General features: G+C 49.8%; 1 protein-coding gene across 1 annotated transcript; it reads left to right on the top strand.

Annotated features, from left to right (window-relative positions):
* Positions 1-235: 235 nt before the first annotated feature.
* On the top strand, positions 236-17,843 carry Meox1 (mesenchyme homeobox 1). Its single transcript, XM_028780699.1, has 3 exons — positions 236-1,050; positions 15,302-15,474; positions 16,635-17,843. The coding sequence occupies exons 1-3, from the start codon at positions 588-590 to the stop codon at positions 16,755-16,757; spliced, it is 759 nt and encodes a 252-aa protein (XP_028636532.1). The 5' UTR covers positions 236-587; the 3' UTR covers positions 16,758-17,843.
* Positions 17,844-19,557: the final 1,714 nt, after the last annotated feature.

Genomic DNA, 19,557 nt, shown 5'->3' with positions numbered 1-19,557 from the left:
AATAAAACAGACAATGTTTCTTTAAAAGTCTACGTCTGCAAATGCCATTAGATGTGGGTATAAGGTTTCTGATGATAATGCTGCCTGCTCGGGTTTTGGTTGGAGGGGACCTTGTGTCGGTGGGTTGACCCCTCCCTCTCCTCTCTCACATTTCACTCCAAAAATTTGTCACTCTCTCCCCACCGCAGGATTTAAAAGTCTGTCTCAGTAACGGGTCCAGCCCTCTGCAGGCATCCATTCACTCAGGGTCCCCGGGAAGGGCTTGTCAGTATGGGTGGGTCCAAGGTAGGACAGTCAAAATGTTCAGCACGGTAGGAAACAACTCCGTGCACGAGGGACCCCAATAGTCAGCGTGTGTTGGGGGCAGGAAGGCAGACGTGAAGCCTAGACAGGTGCGAACACGCACATGTGTGTTCCTGGCCACGTGTGTTTGTGGACTTTGAGACAAAACTTTTGTTTTGGTTCCTGGGGTAAAGTTTCCATTCAACATTTTCCTCTACTGTTTAATTTTTTTTTTTTAATTACAAAACTCTGAGTAGAAAAAGTGCAACACCTTTGAACGGACTGGGACAGGCAGTGGACAACAGATGGATCCGGTGGCCAACAGCTGCGTGAGGAACCCCCAGTCCCCAGCCCCCATCTGGGGCTGCCTTCGAAATCCCCACTCGGAAGGCAGCAGCGCCTCGGGGCTGTCCCATTATCCCCCAACCCCGTTTTCCTTCCACCAAAAATCAGATTTCCCAGCGACAGCAGCATACCCCGACTTCTCTGCTTCCTGCCTGGCAGCCACCCCACACAGCCTGCCCCGGACTGAGCGAATCTTCAATGAGCAGCGTCCTGCCTTCTCACAGACCCCTGACTGGCACTTCCCCATCTCTGAAGCCTCGCAGAGGCTCAACCTAGGCCCAGCTGGGAGCACCAGAGAGATGGGGGCTGGCAGCCCCAGCCTGGTGGATGGCACAGGAGGACTGGGGGAGGACTGCGTGGTACTTGGGACCATCGCCAATGAGACGGAGAAGAAATCATCCAGAAGGAAGAAAGAGAAGTCAGGTAGGTGGTGGAGAAACACACTGTTCCTTTACTGTGAAAGTCATTAGCACTCTCTGAACCTAGGGGCCCTTACTGTAAACCTCAAAAAGCGTTGTCTAACTCAAACATGGGAGAAGACGTCTACTGTAGGAGTTCTAGAATGTTGAGGGTGATGGGTTTTTTTTCTCCAGTGTTCCTGGGTCTCTGCAAAGAATGCGTGTGAGAAGTGACACACGGGGTCAGGAAGGATTTGGAGGGTACAAGGGATGGCTTCACAGTGGTGAGGTCTCTTCCTGAAACTAAGCTACCTCTGACTCACACCACATACAAGCAGGCTCTGAATGCTCCCAAAGCCATAGCTGGAGCTTGTGATTCAGCTGGGAAAAAGGCTTGAGGGTTAAGGCTGGGTCTGAGACTCTGGGTGTCCACTCTGAGCCAGGACCCTATATCAAGAGCCCAGAGGCAGAGGAGCGGGACTATGACAAGGGTGGAAGGGGGAGGAGGAGGGAAGGAGGAGGTGGGAGATGGAGAAGGGGATCTGGGGCAAACCGCCCAGAAGTATCGCCATGAAAAAGTGGAAAAAGTGGTGCTCAGACTTAGGGTATCAGCTCAGCTTGACAAGGTCTAGTGGGGCCTCAGGGAAGCCCATGCTGCAAGAAGAGTCCTCTTTAAGGAGCAGAGCTAATCAGAAGAGGGCCTGAAGGGGTAGGGTACAGATTGATAGCGGAGAACTTTCTGGGCTTCTCTTCCTAAGCCCCTTTGACCTAGCATCGGAGTACCCACCTTTTGCCTGGGCTCTAGTTTCTAGGAAAGATGTCTTGTCTCTGGAGAGCTCAGGCTGAGAGGAAGGGGAGAGCTGCAGGCAGTGGTCTGAGTTGGGAGGAAGGGTAGGGGGACAGGAGGATGAAGGAAGGACGTTCCAAATGGTGGGAGCTACAGACAGTGGGTTTTTTTGGGTCCCACAAGTTTACAAAGTGGGACTGCAGGCTTGTTGGCATCTGTATTCTGCACGTGTGAAAAAGAACTGGGCACTGTGGCACCAGACCGTAATCCCCACCCCTAAGCTCCTGAGGCAGGAGCATCTTGAAGTCCATGAAAGGTTAACTTTTCTCTTTGTGTATGTGTGTCTAAGTCTCTTGTCTGGGAAATCAGACAAACCAGATTTGGTCTTCTAAGAAGTGAAATGAACCCCTAGATCCCAAACTCCATACCCTACACCTTCAGAAGGGTCCCGCACGGTCCTCATATGGTATTTGATGGCCAGGCTTGAAGCTCCCTCTGGATACACTAACAGTGGGTGGTGATGACAAACAGTGCACCCTCAAGGCCTTTAGGTTTAAACCTCGGCAGGTGGGATCAACCATTCTGAACAACTCAGCTGGAGCTCAGAGTGGGTCGTTTGGATGGGTGGAACAGGTACTGGCCCCTCCCACTAGGCCACAGCTCTCTCCTTGGCAGTAGCTGCCTCTCTTGCTCCTCCAGCTGTGTTGGCATCTTGCAGCATCTAGCAGCTTTCCAGAAGAACTTACTGAAGGGCCAAGGGCATGAGGATGGGATCTGGGAGATTGCTGAGTGCAGGCGAAATCTTTCCCAAGTCTATCCCAAGTCTCTGCAAAACCCAAATGGGCAATCTTCCCTTTTGGCAAGAAGCCAATAGCAGTGTGTTGGGGGTGTGAGCATGCACGTGGCTCACCAGAAAGTCAGCCTCTGACCTGGGAAGACTCCCATGCATGGTGAGGCTCCTGGATCCCCTCACTTGGGGCTCCTTCAGTTCAGCAGTGGAAACAGACAGCAGGAGTGGGGCCTGTGAACTCACTTTCCCTCCATCCCATGCGGCCGGTCAGTGGGGAGATCTTTATGGCCCAGGTGCAATCATGTGTCTGAATTTAACTGCAGAGGAAGGAGGAGGCAGGAGGGTCAGCTTCCTAAGAGTCTCACCAGGGAGGCTCACAACTGGCTGCAGAAACTGGAAATCTTAAACGACAAAGCCTATAGAGAATTTCTCATTACCCCAGGACCTTTTGTCACCCCCAGATCCTCTAATACTTTTTGTTGCTGTTGTTCACTGTAGATTACTATGAGGGGTCCCAGGAGCCCACCAGGGCCTGGTACACACCTGGCGACAGTTCTACCACTGAGCTACATCCCCATATATTTAATGTTTATTCTTGCCTGTTTTTTGTTTAGTTTTGTTTTGTTTTGCTTTGCTTTGTTTTGTTTGAAGCAGAGTCTCAAGTAGCCTAGGTTGGTCTCAAACTATGTAGCCAAGGCTAGCCTTGAACTTCTTGATTCTTTTGTCTCTACTTCCCAATGTACTTAGGCGTTATCTTGATTGCTGGCATCTGGGTGCCTCATTCAAGTCCCCGGGAGCCAGCCCAGGAAGGTTGACTAGCCTGGACCACTGTACCTCATTGTCAGATAGATGGAAGGGCAAAGTCACAGCAACTCTGGAGTCGTTGTTACATTCTTGCAGCCTCTACTTCCCCAGCTGAGAAATGGGGCTATAACAATGTCACCACCTAGAGCATTCAGGAAAGTTAAGTACAATACATTGAAATTTTCACATTGCATTAGGTGCATAATAAAAGTTTGATAGCAGTTGTGACTAGTATTAACTCCACATTTCCTGAGCTAGCCTTTAGAACAGTGGTTCTCAACCTGTGGGTTGTGACACCTAAGACCATCAGAAAACTAAGATATTCACATTATAATTCATAACAGTAGCCAAGTTACTGTTATGAAGTAGCAACGAAAATAAGTTGATTGTTGGGGGTCACCACAGCATGAGGAACCGTATTAAAGGATGGCAGCATTTGGAAAGTTAAGAACCACTGCTCTAGAACATAGGATGAGGGGAGTTGGAGAGAGAGTTGGGGGTGGAGCTCAGAGGGCAGAGAGCATGACTGAAATCTCTGGGGTTTAATCCTCAATACTTCATAAATAAGATGGTGTAGTGAATGCCTGGAATCCCAACACCTAGGAAGTGGAGGCAGGAGAATCAGAAATACAAGATGGTTTTTTTGCTTGATAGCATTCCAGGCCAACCTGGATTACATGAGACCCTGTCAAAAAAAAAAGAAAATAAAAGAAAGGAAGAAAAAAAAAAGAAAGGTTAGCATTCCCGTACTGGTGGAAACAGTAGAACTGAATATTCCCGATACAGTGTCTCAGAAATTCCTGGGTGGGCTATGTGAACTTTTTACAATCTCTTGGTCCTAAAATCCAGTAGTGATCAATTGGCACTTCGATCGGAGCTGTGGAGATGTGCTGAGAAGTAGGGGAAGAGGCTGGCCTGGGAGGCTCCAGCCATGGAGTCTGCACACCTCTCCATTATCAGTGCCCCACCTCCCCACCCCGGTCCCCAGCCTCCCACCTTGGACTCCTTGGAAGCAGAAGCTGATTCTCTGCACTAAACGATCATAAAAACCGCGCGCCCCTCCCCCACCCTGAGAGGTCCCGGGAGACCCGCGGTGCAATCTTATTTTGCCTACCCCCAGCCCTGGCCAGGGGTGTTGAAGATTCCTACTGGCAGGGACAGCTGCGAACCCACTGCTGCTTTCCCCTAAGCTGTCAAGCTACTACTGTAACCATCTTTAATTTATGGGAATGGGGGATTTGTCTGTGACTTCTTGATGGGGGGGTGGGGTTCAAGGGAAGGTTGCGTGTGACCAGCTCGGCTACCGGGAAACTCCCCTGCTGCCTGGGAGTAGCACTGGGTGCCCTGCGCGCGCGTCCCGTCCCGGCGCTCCCATCCTCAGTCCGCCAAGCAGAGCCTTTGTCAGCCCCTGCATCTTTCAACCTCCTTCAGCGCCTGGTCCTGCGTCTCTCCTGCCCGGAATTCTTCTCTCTGAGGTCTAATCTCCAATGCCCTGCACAGCTACTCAAACCTTCATTATTCCTACCCACCCCCCACTTCTTGCTGTTCCCTCTTTCTCCTCTCTCCCCTTCCTCTCTTTCACTCTTTCCCCCCACCTCCTTCCTACAGAGCCACACTTAATACTGGCCTCCTACACATTGTGCCTTTCTTCTTTCCTCCCTGACTTTGCCATTTTGCCCTGGTTCCCTTTCCCACAATTTCCTGGATCCCTCCAGGTCAAAAACCACTTTTCTCATATTTTCTCCCTGTTTAAAACCCGACTGTACACAGCATTATATCATGACAGCTACTGTCAGAAATCTTCAACTTTGCTAATATGGTGGGCACACCTCAAATTCCAGCAGAGAGGAGGATGGCAAAGCTGAAGCCAGCCTGAGCTACGTAGGGAGAGCTGTCTCAAAACAAACAGGGAAGCTTCAGACTATAATGTGGTTTTAGGACCTGAGCTGATTTTCTTCTGGCTGTAGCTTGCAATTCCTTAGAGGCTTGACTGAGATGTCTTAACGTGGCTGATCTTTCGAAAATCTTTCTTCTTGTGGGTCCAAAACACACAGCATAAAATCTGGCATCTTTACAGATTTGAAATGGCCTTTTACAGCAGCCAACCACAGATCGACTGTTGAGAACAGATTTCCAGAACTGTTTCATCTTGCAAAACAGAGCTTCTCTTTGGAACAGGTCCCCAAACCCCTGGCAACTGCCTGCCTCTCAGTAAGAGTTTGGGTGTTATAGGTATCTCTCTCATACCCAGACTCCCAGAGCTGTTGTCTTGTAACTGGCTTATTCCACTCCAAGACCAGGACTGGTATCAGGTCCGTACTTCCCGAACCAGTCAGTCCTCAAGTCTCATTGATATTGTAGCACAGGATGGGGATTTCTTCCTTTTAAGGCTGAAACGTATTCCATTGTGTGTTTGTGATACATTGCCCTTATCTGTTCATCTGTTGATAGACATCAGGCTGCTGCTTCCGTCACCAGGCACTTGTGAATAACGCCTCAGGAAATGGGTGAACACAAATCTCTTTGAGTTTGTTCTTACTTTTAAAATTTCAGATGTTTACCCACAACTGTAACTATTGGATTATATTCTATATTTAGTTAAAGGGAGTGTGTGTGTGTGTGTGTGTGTGTGTATGTGTGTACCTGTGCCTCTGTGTAAAGCAGCCAATAGAGGGTGTTCCCTCAGACCTAGAGTTCCAGGCATTTGCACGTGTGCTTGCCTTGTTATCTGGAGGCTGGGATACACACTTCCGTCCTCATGACTACACAGCAAGTACTCTTAACTGTTGAGCCATCTCTCTGGTCCCTAGGTTTCATTTTCTGAGGACCCTCCATACTGTTTGTTACAACAAGAGTTCCATTCTGCAGTTCCCCGGACCGTGCACCGAGGGTTCTGGTTCCTTCACATCTTAGACAATCCGCTTTATTTTCTGGTTTTGTTTGTTTGGAAAACTCCCTCCCTGTGTGTGGGGTGGGGACGGGGACACAGGCGTGTCACAGAAGCCGTGTGGAAGCTGAAGGACAACTTGCTGGAGTCAGTTCTCTCCTTGACCACGTGGGTCTAGGGAGCGGAAGTGCCTTTACTCACTGAGCCGGCTCCCTCCCCATTTGTTTTTGCATTTGTTGCTTATGTCCTGGGGGTTACACCAAAGAAGACATGGCCAAATCCAAAGGCATAGAGATTTGCCCTCTGCCTCCTTCCCTGTGGGACTATTATATTTCTAGGAGTTGCACTTGGGTGTTAACCTATATAGTTCACTTTTATTTGATGTGAGGAAAGGATTCAGCACCCTAGGTAAGGACTCGGCACCGTGTATGTGTGTGTGTGTGTGTGTGTGTGTGTGTGGCCTCCCCAGCACTATTTGTTGTAGAGTTGTCCATTTCCCATTGTGTAGCCTTGGCTGCCTATTGACAATTAACATCTGGCCTCTCTGCCCCACTCATCTGTCTTTATTTCAGTTGATTTTCATAGCTTTATGTTTTGAAATCTGGAGCCCCAAGACTCCCAGCTTTGTTTCATCCTAAAGATTAGCTTGGCTATTTGGAGTCCTTTGACATTCTATTTTCATAAGGATTTAAGATTTGTTTAAGGTCTGAAATGTTGGGTTCTGATGGGGGCTATACTAAATTTGCTATGATGTTCTGCATAGCGCAGATGTTTCTAAGAATGTTGTACACACAGTGTTTTATTCCATCTCAAGCCCAGAACCTCCACCAAGAAAGAAGCCTTAGGGCCCTAAGCAGCCAGTGTGGGAGGAAGAAGCAGCTCTATATGTTGCCGGGGTCCCCCTGGGTATCCCTTGCCTCTTAGTTACGGTTGCTGCCATCTTCCTCCTCTGAAAGGCAGACTGGGGTCCAGACAGGCCCTATGGCCTCAACCTTGTCTGAACTCAGAGGCTTGAGTGCAAATCCTGCACCTGCTCAGACTCTTGTCATACCTGCAAAGCTCTAGGAAGAGCGGGTTTCTGCTGAGGCAGCAGATCCTGCTGAGTGTCTCAGATGAGACAGTCTAAAGAGCCTAGAAGCTTGGAGAAGGCTAGCCAAAGGGCTATCCTAGGGCTCCCTGCTGTCTTGGCAGAGTAGGGCTCAGGAGCTGCCTACCCACGGGCCTGTCATTCTGGCTTGAATAAATCAGGGACACCTGGGTGCAGAGAGGTGTGCCTGATTTAGAAGCAGGTCTTCCATCCCTGCAAGCCCAGAGGTAGGTAGCCCCTTACCCTAGGTTTCCTCTTTGCCCTCCACACTGGCCCTTCTTATCCATCTCTGAGCCTCTGGCCTGAACACACCCCATCTTTGACTGTTTCATGGTATTTTCCTGTCTTCTTTGTTCTCAGTGTAGAGGAACTGTGTAGGCAGTGGCCCTTGGTCCTGAAGCCCACACTTCCTTTGGTGACAGCGAAGGAAGACTTCTATAATGTAAAAACATAAAGCCTAGTACTGCCCATGCCTTCCTAGTTATCTCAAACGCTGCTGTTCCCAGGCTGGGGATGTAACTCAGTGGTAAAAAGGCTCACCTGGGTCTGCTCTCTAGAAACATACATGTGGGTGGGGTGGGGTGAACACATATGTGCGCACACACACGCATACACACCACATGTGTGCACACATACCGATGCTCCCCCTCTGTTGCTATCACCTCCCCCTTATTCACCCCCCCATTCAGCTCACTGCATATCCCTGGGCTCTTCTACAGTCCCCACAGCCTCTCTGGCCTGGTCCTCCTCTCTCTGACACGACTGTCCACACTCACTACTCCACCTCAGCAGGGACTCTTGGTGAAGACTACCCTGGCACCAGCCATTCCTATTCCAGAAGGACCTGCTACCCTGTCCCTGCTGTAAATTCCCGGGCCCCACCACTGGGCTTCCTGTCTCTTCAAGCACCTACAGGATCATGATGGGGGCTGGACATTGGGATGGTGTAGCACCTGGTGGAAAGGTCAGGCTGAGCTCAGGAAGCCATGAAGGACCCAGTTGTGAACAACCAACTAGCTTCTCACTGCCTCTGTCTGATTCCTCCCTGCCTCAGGGGACTTTCCCTGTTCTCTCTCCATGAAGGCACCAGAGCTGAGGAGTATAGCAAAATATCTGCTTCAAGTCCGCTCAGGAAACCACAGAGTCCTCCTTCAGAGGGTTTGCCAAGGTTTTACCCCCAAATAGACCCTTCCTCTCTCCTCCCTGGCGAGTCCCAGTGAGACAGACCTAGACCCTGACCCACATATTGTCCCCAGAGCACCTAGAGTACAGCCTCTATGCTCACCATTCCCTGGGGGGTGGGAGGGGCAGTGTGACAGATGGCTATGTCTTAATCTAACTCTGGGTCTTAATCTCTTTATCTGTTCAATGGGCTCATGCGTGCCTTTCCTGCCTTACAGAATAACTAACAGGAGAGAGGCTGGAATGTGACTCAGTGGGAGAACACTTGTCTATCATATGTGAGCCCTGGGTTTTAACCATTGCACTACCAGTAAGAACAGGAAGCCAACCGATCTCTGTATCAAGGACACCTGAGTCCTGAGCTTGGCTCTTCCACTAACTTGCTGTGTGTCCAAAGGCAAATCCCCGGCTGTCACTCTGCTCATCTGGAAAATCACCAAGTGACATAAAATCATCCCTGAGTCCCTTTTTCTTCAAGCTCTACCATTCTGTGATCCAGGGGTCAATATGAAAACCCAACAAAGCCTCTGTCTGGGAGCAGACATCACTTATCCATTGTAAAATGCTATTTGTACATAGAACCTGTGGTCTGCCTGGTCGGTCAGAAGTTATGAAAAATGGGGACCAGAGGCGTGTTCCTCCGAGTCTGTCTGACCCTTTCAGTGGCCCTGATAAGGCTGTCTGCTAACTTTAGGAAACCCCGCCAAGTCTGGCAGCTACTTCTGAAAGGATTTTCCCTGGGCTGATGTAAAAGCTCATGGTGGGAACCACAATCACACATACATCCTGTTTGCATTTCTCTGGACAATATGGAGTGTCCCCTTGTGGTCCTGCTTGATCTGACGGTTGTGCAGGATAGAGGGTGGGTAGCTCCTCACTAACTACAGGGGAAGTCAGCAGCGTCTCCTCCCTCCACAGTCCTATACAGTGGACGGTTACTCCATCACAGTCCCTGGGAACATGCTTCCCACAGAGGCTGCAGCAACAGCAGCTGATGGTGACCACGACTGTTGACCTATCAAACAGACGTGGAGATGGGAAAGAGGCTTTTCAAAGACATCCTTAGCTCGTGCCTGTAATCCCTGTTCCTGGGAAGCCAAGGGAGAAGGTTCAGTGTAAATGTAAGGACAGTTTGAAATACAGAGTGCATTCTGGGACATCCTGGTCCCCTGTTGGGGGAGAAAGAATGGCGAAAGGAAGGAAGGAGGGCAGGTGAGCTGATGGGCATGCATGCATGCATGCATCCTTTGCACACAGATCTGGGGATGTGGTACCCTCTGATCACCTTCTCTAAGTCTGTGAAATCGTCTTTCAGACATCACATCCAACAGGCTGTTCTTGCAGACAGGCTCAACTGTGTGCCAAGCACCATCTAATGGATTAACAGTCATCAATGTCGGGGTTTTGGTTTTGTTTTTGTTTTGTTTTTTGTTTTGTTTTTCCTCTGAGCAGCCTTAGGCTTATGGTAGGTGTAGCTGTTCTTGCTTTGCAAATGAGGAAAGTGGCAGGACTTGGGGAGCTGCAGGAAGCCTCAATGAGGTCAGGAAAGCTGCTCTCAGGCCAGTACCTGGCAGGTGCCAAAGCCCAGGCTGTCCAGTGGGTTTTCAGATGCCTCTTCCAATACACCTCCCCCTCCCTCCCCTCCCTTCTACCCCATCTATTCTCCCCCTCCCTTCCTTCCTTTCTCCCTCTCCCTCCCCTCCTCTCCCTTCCCTCCTTCCCTTCTCCCCCTCCCCTCCCCTCCCCCTTCATCTACTCTCCCTTCTCCCCATCCCTCTTCCACCTCCTCTTCTCCCTTCCCTCTCCCTCCCTCTTTCCCCTTACCTCCCCTTACCTCTCTTCTACTCTCCCTTCTCCTCCTCCCTTCTTCCCCTCCCTTCACCTCTTCCCTTCCCCTCCCTCTCCTCTCCCCTTCCTTCTTCTTTCCGTTGAGTCAGACACAGAAGCTCTGCATGCAGGAGACAAACTCCCTGGTCTATTTCTGGTCTTTGGGCTGAAGGCTGTTGGATGAGAAGGACCGTTGGGATAAAACAGTGACTTAGGGGAGCCAGAGAACTGAACAAGGGAAAGGGCCTCTGGTTCCACCAGACCAGGTGAGGAAAAGCAAAAGGATTAGGGGAAGCCAAGAAGGGTGCTGGTCTCATGGCTTGGGAGAGAAGCCTGACATCAGTTCTTCATGGAAACGAGAATCCCATCCAATCCTATTATTCCACACACAGGAGCCTGCGATGCAGAGAGGGAAGGACAGGCTCTCAACTAAGATAAACTGTGTTGGAACTGAAGAGGTGGATGAGAGCCTAAGAGTGCTGGCTGCTCCTCCAGAGGACCCAGTTTTGTTTCCTAGCTTGCATTCTTCTGTAACTCCAGTTCCAGGGACTCTCCTGCCCAATTCTGGCCTCTGTAGGCCCCTGGGCACACAAATGGTGCACAAACATACATGCAAACCCACATTTATAACATTTTTTTTAAATTAAAGATGTACTCTATTGTCAGGGTGCTTAGATGCAGTACTGTGCATATGAACTGTCAGTCTGAGCCTGTAAATTGTACATCTCAGGCTGGAGGAGCCGGGAGTCCTCACAAGTCTTGATAAAATGTTACAGGCTTTTTCTCTGTTGCAAGACAAACTCCTGCTTCCACTTCCTACCTCTTTCTCATACTCCTGGCCATCTCCTCATTCAGGAAAGAGTTTATCTCCCTCTGGGAAGCTGATGGTGGACACAAGGGTCCTCATCGTGGGGTGAATGCGGTACTGAGATGTCAGAACCCCAATCAGGACAGTGGGACCCAGGAGAGGCCTGTCTCCATGGCAGGGCCCAAGCAGTTGGTCCACAACCCGCTGCAAAGGAATCCCCTCCCCCACTCCCAGCTCTTCTTTCTAGGGGAGATTACATTCAGGACTCGGGCATTGGGAGTTGTTCTATGGAATATGGTGGGGTGGCTGTGCATACAGAGGTAGGCCTGGGAGAAGAGGAAGGAGGAAGTGGATGGAAACCCCGAGGTGGTGACCTGCATTCATCCCATGATGAGAAACCCTAGAGATGGAGACAGGCTGTATTCCAATTCCGGGCCCTCGGACAGGGCACCCAGCCCAAAGGTGGAGAGTCTGTCGTCAAGGTTGAGAACCTTGGCTTTCATCAGGTGGGTCCGGATTCAAATCTCTCTTCTCCTACTTAGACACTGCTGGGTAAGGTCCTAGGCACATTCAGCAACAGTTTAACAAATATTACCTATCTGCAAAGTACTGAAAAGTGGTCACAACCCAGGGGAGAATATTTACCAGAGGAACTAGGCTAACCCACACAACCAGGAAACAGGTATAATCAGAGTAGCCACTGGTGGTGCGGTTTCAATGAGGACTGGGGAAGTGGATACATCTGATTGCAGACAGCATGCCAGCTGTTAGCTGGGGCGTGGTGGCACGGGTAATCTAAGCACGGACAGGACTGAAGCAAGCAGATTATAAGGCAAGTGTGGGCAGTAGAAATTTACCCTGTCTTTAAGAAAGAACAAAAGAGAAAAAGCCAGCCGTTATTAATGCCATCTCGGGTGTTTTTTCAATGGCATTTCACGGAGTGGAAATACTGAAACAATTAATATCTTGATATCTGCCCCGTATTTTAGGTTTTAAGAGTACTCCCACACACATTGGCTTATCCAGGTCTTCCCGAAATCATAGAGAGCATGGCTCTGGTGTTGTGCTTTGAGATGAACCTTGGAAAGCCTGGCTGGGTGGTGCATGGTCTGAGGATCCAGCACACTTGGAAAGTGGAGGCAGGAAGACGAATAGTTCAGGCTATCTTCCATTACCTATCAAGTCTGAGGCCAGCCCAAAAAGGCATGAAATTTTGTCTTTAAAAAAAAAAAAAGAAAATTAGCTTTGGAAGGAGGTGGTTTATTTACTCCGATTACTTAGAAAAGAGGAGAGTCGGGATTGAATCTGCAGTGTGAGTCTCCTGACTATTCACTCCCCGCAGCTGTGATAAGGAGGGGCTGGGAAGCACCGTGGGCCCCCTGGGACAGGAGTTTGTGGATACCCTGAATCTCAGCGGTCACCGGGCTTCCTGGCCTCAGCGGCTGGGATGTGCTCCGGGGAGGCTTTCGCATCCGCTGCGTGACCGACCCTCCCGGGCCTGCCGCCAGCAGGGTTAGCGGCGCTGGCAGCCACCAAGGCCGGAGGACTCCCGGGGGACCCGCCCGGAGACTGCGCGTCCTTCCCATCCAGCCCACGCTCAGGCATCCGGGCGAGGTCTGGGCCCGCCTTCTCCAGCCAGGAGCCAAGCTCCACTGAGCAAAGAGCCCTCTTTGGTTCCCTCTTCTGGCCTGCGAGGGGGTGGGGCGTCCACTACCGGACCCCATTGGGAGTTGAGCCGCAAGCACCTTCACCCACCCCACTCCCTGTGCCTTCTAGCCGCCTCCCTGAGCCCTTCTTCCCTTCCCTGGCAGCCAGGTGACAGGATGCCAGCTAAAGAAACTGAAGTACAAACGGGTTGCTGGGAAAAGGGAAGGAGTCAGCGACAGAGTTACAAACTGGATCTGGGGTTAAAGTGGGGTCCCCAGCCATCTCCACAAGATGTCTTCACAGCTAAGGGTGTGGGTGGTTTCCCTTGCCCGACCCATGCTGGTATGCATTCTTCCATCCACCCTGTATGTAAGTGGCTTAGACTCCAGGCCTCTGAGGACCAACGGCTTTAGTCAGCTATGTGTGGGCCAATTCTCATTAGGGAACGAAAGTAGACAGGGTGCACGCAACTCACAGAAAGCATATTCCCCCACCCAAGGTCTCCAAGATTAACAAGAGGCATGAAAGAGAAAGCGCTTTGTTATGCCCCCCCACCCCGGGCAGGAAAGGTTCCTGTGACAGTTGGCTATCCAACACAAGTGTGTTAGTCTCCTGCCTGTGACCTCTCCGTCACTACTGCTGCTAAGGGAGAGGCACAGCTGCCTGCTCTTCATCCAAGATGCAGCCCCTTCTATCAACACCACACTTCACAGTTCGTGAACTCTTCAAAGAGCTCTAGTGTTGAACAGTGTGAATTAAACCGCCTGGGTTTGAGTCGCGCCTCCATCACTTAGCGGTTAGGTGAACTCTGTGTTTGGAGTTTGGGGCTGTGAAATATGGTCACTGCTGAAACCACTTGGTTAGACTGCTGTGGCAAGGAGGGAGTAAATGCAGGTATAGACAGTGTTTCCTGTCCCTGTCATGGGTTAGGACTGAGCCCCTGTGTCTAACAGAAGCCCGGATTGCAGAAGGGTCTCCAGATTCGCTCTTCTGGGGCTGACTTCAGTGTGTGTGACCAGCTCTCCCATCATGGTGGTGTTGCTGGCGTCCAGGAAGTAGTCCAGAAATCTGATCTTAAAGCAGTGGCGTATAAACTTGACCAGAATGATCCACAATGATCATCAGGAGCCTTGTCAAAACAGGCTGCTGAGCTGCTGGGGCTGTGATGCTTCTGTTGATAAAGAGCCTGTCGCACACGCATGAGGTCCTGAGCTCAAGGCCCAACACCCATGTTTAAAAACGAAAAGACCTGGACATAGTGGTAAATGCCTGTAATCCTAGGAATGAGCAAGTAGAGACAGGAGGACCCCTGGGCGTACTGGTCAACCCGTCTGGCCAAACCAGCCAGCTCCAGCTTCAGTGAAGGACCTGGTCTCAAAAACTAAGGTAGAGGGGCTGGAGAGATGGCTCAGCGGTTGGGAGCACAGACTGCTCTTCCAGAGGTCCTGAGTTCAAATCCCAGCAACCACATGGTGGCTCACAACCATCCGTAATGAGATTGGATGCCCTCTTCTGGTGTGTCTGAAGACAGCTACAATGTACTCATCAATAAAATAAATAAATAAATATTTAAAAAAAAAAAAAAAAACTAAGGTAGAGGAACCACTGAAAGGGCTCCGTGGGTAAAGACTCTTACTGAAGAGCCTAACACACTGAGTCCAGTCTCTGGAACCTCACAGTGAATGGAAAGAAACAACTCCCAGAAGCTGTCCTCTGAGCCCCCTCCCCCCAAATAAATAAATAAAAATTTTCAAAGCCTAAGTTAGAGGGTGATACAGAAAGACAGCCAATGTTGACATCTGGCTGACACACACATACATGCACACACACACAATGTACACACACATACATATACACATACATGTGCGCACACATGTGCACACACACAGGTTGTTGAGTTTCCCATCCTACTTCACACAAGTTTTCAGTTGAAGCTCAAGCTGGCAGCTCTCCCTCTTTCCTGGCCTCACTACTGAATGCCTTTACCAGACCAGGCACAGGCCCCAGGGGCAGAATACCAAAATACCCAAAATATCCTGGCAAGGCTGGAGGGTGCCCGCAGCCGTGCCTCCCTTCCTAGGAACTTTGTTTGTCTTGGAGTGTGGGGACCCTCAAGCTGCAGGCTACTGAGGCCTTCCTGGAGTCAGGCTGGGGCTACAGACTTTAAACAGCCAAGCAGAGCTTTGCCTGCCTTGGGCGGGAAAAATCTGGTGAGGGGAGCAGAAGCAAGCAGAGCACACCTGAGACTGGGACTAAAAATATTTCTTGACCATCTTAGGGACAAGATGGTAGAAGGAATGAGAGATGTCACGGCTTCTTGGTGTACTTTAAACATGAGACAGACCAGGAAATGCTGCCTAGTTTACAAACTAATGAAGGGAAGAGAATGAGTCCCTCCATGTCCCCTCATGTGATGAGCTCACTATGTCTCCCCCATTTGGGGCCTTCTTTTCACAGACAACCAGGAGAATGGAGGAGGAAAGCCAGAAGGCAGCAAGGCCCGGAAGGAGAGGACGGCCTTCACCAAGGAGCAGCTACGGGAGCTAGAGGCAGAGTTCGCCCACCACAACTACCTGACCCGACTCCGAAGATACGAGATTGCGGTCAACCTGGACCTCTCAGAGCGGCAGGTGGGCCTGGGTGCTGCTGTCTGCTCACCTTCCTTCCCAGTCACCCCTGCCTGGACCCCCTCCCTTTCCTCTACGCAGCCACAGCTGTACCTGACAATCAACCACCCCAGGGAGAATTATCAGAGGTCCACTGATGGAGACTCTGTAATTTATCTGGGATGGCACTTGCACAACCCAGTTTTTCAAAGGTCCCCCAGGTACTTCTCCCGGGAACAAGAACTGGGACATCTGTGATCTGATTTCCCTCAAATTTGAATCACACTTACCTCAGATTCACCTAGGCAATTGTTTAAATAGAGATTCTGCAAACCCGATGTGATACTCACCTGTAATCCCAGCACACTGGGAGCCTGAGGTCAAAAGATCAGTTCAAGACCGTCCTTGGCTACCTAGTGAGTTCAAGGCCAGCCTGGGCTACATGAGATCCTATTAAAAACAAACAAACAAACAAACAAAAAGCTAAAATATAATCCAGATTCCAGGAAACAATTTGGAAGTAATGAGAGGGAATGGGAACATTCATTGGAAGAAAGAAAGTTCTCAGGAGACATAGAGACGGGACTGGGTCCTAGGGCACTGAGGAAAAGGTCCCTGGCACCAGGAGGTTCCCTTGAAGCACCACACCTGCTTTTGTGTGGCATAACAGTGGTAATAAAAACAATCAATAGCAGTCTTCAATTGCTGAAGTACTCAATGACAGCTAAGATTCAAATCTTGCCTCTGCCACATCCTGGCCCCTGTAATGTCTGGGTTTCCATCTTTGTAATGGGATCATAATCCTAACGTCATGTGGTAATGATGGTCAGCTTCAGATCCAGAGAAACTAAAAGGTGCTCTATTCCTGTGAAGAAGGATGAGCTGGTGGTCTTCTGTTCTCAGGCCTTTGGGGAGTAGAGCCTGGGAGACTGGAGGCCTGTTGTCAAGGAGGAGACAGGGCATGTAAAAGAGGGGGGTGGCAACACACAGTGATGTCAGAGACTTTCCACCTCTGCTCACATCTGGAGACACAGGCAGGTCTCAGTGCAGACTGTGTGGTCTCCCTCCCCTCTCACTCCCTGGATCCTTGGGGGATCAATAAGCGAGGGTTCCAAGTCTTGAGCAACACAGTGAAGGGTGATCCCGGCCCTAGAGAGACCTGATCCCTTTGCTTCCTCCCTTAGGTCAAAGTGTGGTTCCAGAACCGGAGAATGAAGTGGAAGCGTGTGAAGGGGGGTCAACCTGTGTCCCCACAGGAGCAGGACCCAGAGGACGGGGACTCTGCAGCTTCTCCAAGTTCAGAGTGACATGCTCCAAAGATCAAAACCAAGAAAGACTGAACGAACCCCCTTTCCAATTCCCACCAGTCCTACCCTCACATCTTCTGGACCCAAACAGGGCAGCCTGTGCACACCTTGTGTTGACTCTTAGATGTGAAGTTGCCCAGTATGTGGGAGCCTTGAATTCCCCAGAAGATTTAGCCAAGCATCAACCTGTCACAGCAGCCTCTTCCCCAGGACTTCAACTTCCCATGCTCTCTTGAACCCTACAGGACCCAGTGGACGGACAGGGAAACTATAGAAACAGAACCTGGGACCCTCTTTTCTGGGTCTCTTAGCTGCTACCTACACCTACCACCCACCTCCTATTTCCAGGTCTCCTCTGCGTCTGGCTTCATCTGTGCAGAATTGATTCCTTGGCACCAGCTGGTGACTTGTGAAAGCAAAAACCTCTCCAGATGTTCACAGCATTGAGTTGAAGGCTAGAAAATGGCTCCTGTGTCACAAGAGCTGATGGATGAGGACCTAGACACGTGGACCTTGGGAACAGAAAGTTCTCAGGCTGCAGCATCCTGTGCTCTCCAAGGACTCTGCCTGCAGATGAGCACAGGACAACAGTCCATCTTCCTCCATAGAATTCATTTGGGTCTATCCTGCATGTGCTCCAAAAACTGTTTGTGGGAAGAACTCCCAGGTTCACACACATGCGCAGCTCAGATCTCAGACCCAGCTTCTGAGGATGTTGCCATGAGACCTGGTGGGCAAACAGCCTCGGGCTACAGTGTCCTTGGAAGAGACCCCTGTGCCTCAGTATGAGATGGTGGGTCTCCCAGGTCCTGCTGATGTTGCAGAAGGAGGGTCAGCAAGTATTTGAATTTCTTGCATGGAGATTTGATTGTGAGTGTTTAAAAATAACCCCAGTTCCCCACCCCACCCCATCAAGACAGAAGCTGTGGAAAATGATTGTCAAATGAAATGGCAAGTTAGAGCATGTATCAGTTTCCCCCTAAATCATACTTCATATGTTTTTCTTCCTAAGATTACATAAAGCTAATTGTACAAGGTCAATTCACTTTGTAAGAAAACTCTCAGAGAAATAAAAAAAAAAAAAAAAACGCAGTTTCCAGCCTTTTCCTTTATAGAATTCAGAGTCATGGCTCTCGTGTGTAACGCTGACTCTCGTCTAAAGATTACCCAGACAATGTCTAGAAGGAAAGGGAGAAAGGAGAGAAGTCACCTACACCAAAGTGCCCTCCCACAGGTGCTACCCGAGGTGGGTACCAGGCTGGAGAGATGGCTCAGTAGCTAGGATGTTCCCAGCACAGACATCAGGGAGTGCACAACTCCCTGTAACTCCAGCACCAGGGGGATCTGACATCCTCTTGTGCTGTTTATGGGCATAGCATCCAAATGTGTATATGTATTCTCTCTCTCTCTCTCTCTCTCTCTCTCTCTCTCTCTCTCTCTCTGTAAATTAATGTAATTTTTAAAACTTGGGACTGGGGAGGGAGCTCAGCTGATAAAGCACTAGCATACCTTAGTACTAGCATAACTTAGTGAGTTTCTGGTTAGTGAGAGACTTTATTGCAAAAGTGTGTGTCTGTGTGTGTCTGTGTGTCTGTGTGTCTGTGTGTGCACGTGTGTGAAGAACACTGACTGATCAGGGACTGGAGAGATGGCTCAGCAGTTAAGAGCACTGACTGCTCTTCCAGAGGTCCTGAGTTCAATTCCCAGCAACCACAGGGTGGCTCACAACCATCTGTAATGGGATCCCATGCCTTCTTCTGGTGTGTCTGAAGACAGTGACAGTGTACTCATATTGAAATAATAATAATAAATCTTAAAACAAACAAAAACAAAAAAACACTGTCTGTTCTTCCAGAGGTCCTAAGTTCAATTCCCAGCACAGCACCCACATGGTGACTCACAGTGGTCTGTAACTTCAGCTCCAGAGGATCTGACAACCTTCTCTGCTCCTCTGGCCTCCTTGAGTTCTGTGCATGCCTGTGGTACACATATGTACTTACTGGCAAAACACCCATACACGTAAAATATGCATGTGCACCCACACATGTGCACATGAACACACTAGCAGATACAAATAGAAGAATTAAAAACTGTATCGAAATGGGACTGGCAATATGTCTTGGTGACTGAGTAGAAGCCCTTGTCACCAAGTCTGACAACCTGAATTTGGTCCCCAAGACCCATATGTTGGAAAGAGACAGCTGATTCCTTCAAGTTGTCCTCTGACCTCTATATGTACAACGTGGCTCATGCATACACACACACACACACAAATGAATAAATGAACATAATTATTTTTTTTACTTGTGTAAAGGTGGCCCAACTACTTTTCAGTTGGAGGACGATGCCTGACATTAGCCAACAATATTCATTACAAAGTTATGATTCCTCAAAACTCCCACAGTATGTAAGTCTGTTGAGCCCAGGGGTGAAACAAAGCCTTGCACGTGCCTCACACAAGTGTTCACCACCTCACACAAGTGTTCACCAGTTTCTTTTGCACACTCCCTTCCCAGTATTTGATTGCTGCTTGGTGCAGGGTGAACTGTAGCTGGGGGCAGCTGCTCTTCAGGTTGGAAAAACTAGATGGGTATGGTGGTGTTTGCCTGTAATCTCAGCACTGGGGAGGCTGGGGCAGGAGGATCAGGAGTTCAAAGCTAACCTTGGCTACATCTAGAGTTTGAGGCCAGCTGGGCTACTTGAGACCCTGCCTCAGAGAGAAAGAGAGGGGAGAGAGAGAGAGTAAAAAAGAAAGAGGAGAGAAAGAGAGAGAGAGAGAGAGAGAGAGAGAGAGAGAGAG

Source organism: Grammomys surdaster, unplaced genomic scaffold (assembly GCF_004785775.1).
Source record: "Grammomys surdaster isolate TR1022 unplaced genomic scaffold, NIH_TR_1.0 371, whole genome shotgun sequence".
NCBI classification, from domain to species: domain Eukaryota; kingdom Metazoa; phylum Chordata; class Mammalia; order Rodentia; family Muridae; genus Grammomys; species Grammomys surdaster.
This window is presented reverse-complemented; position numbering and strand designations above follow the sequence as displayed.

Bases quoted from the DNA above. Each gene is read 5' to 3' on its own strand.
- Meox1 (XM_028780699.1), top strand. From the start codon at position 588: ATGGATCCGGTGGCCAACAGCTGCGTGAGGAACCCCCAGTCCCCAGCC. The intron at 1,051-15,301 runs GTAGGTGGTGGA...TTCTTTTCACAG, and splicing joins AAGGAAGAAAGAGAAGTCAG to ACAACCAGGAGAATGGAGGA. The intron at 15,475-16,634 runs GTGGGCCTGGGT...TTCCTCCCTTAG, and splicing joins TGGACCTCTCAGAGCGGCAG to GTCAAAGTGTGGTTCCAGAA.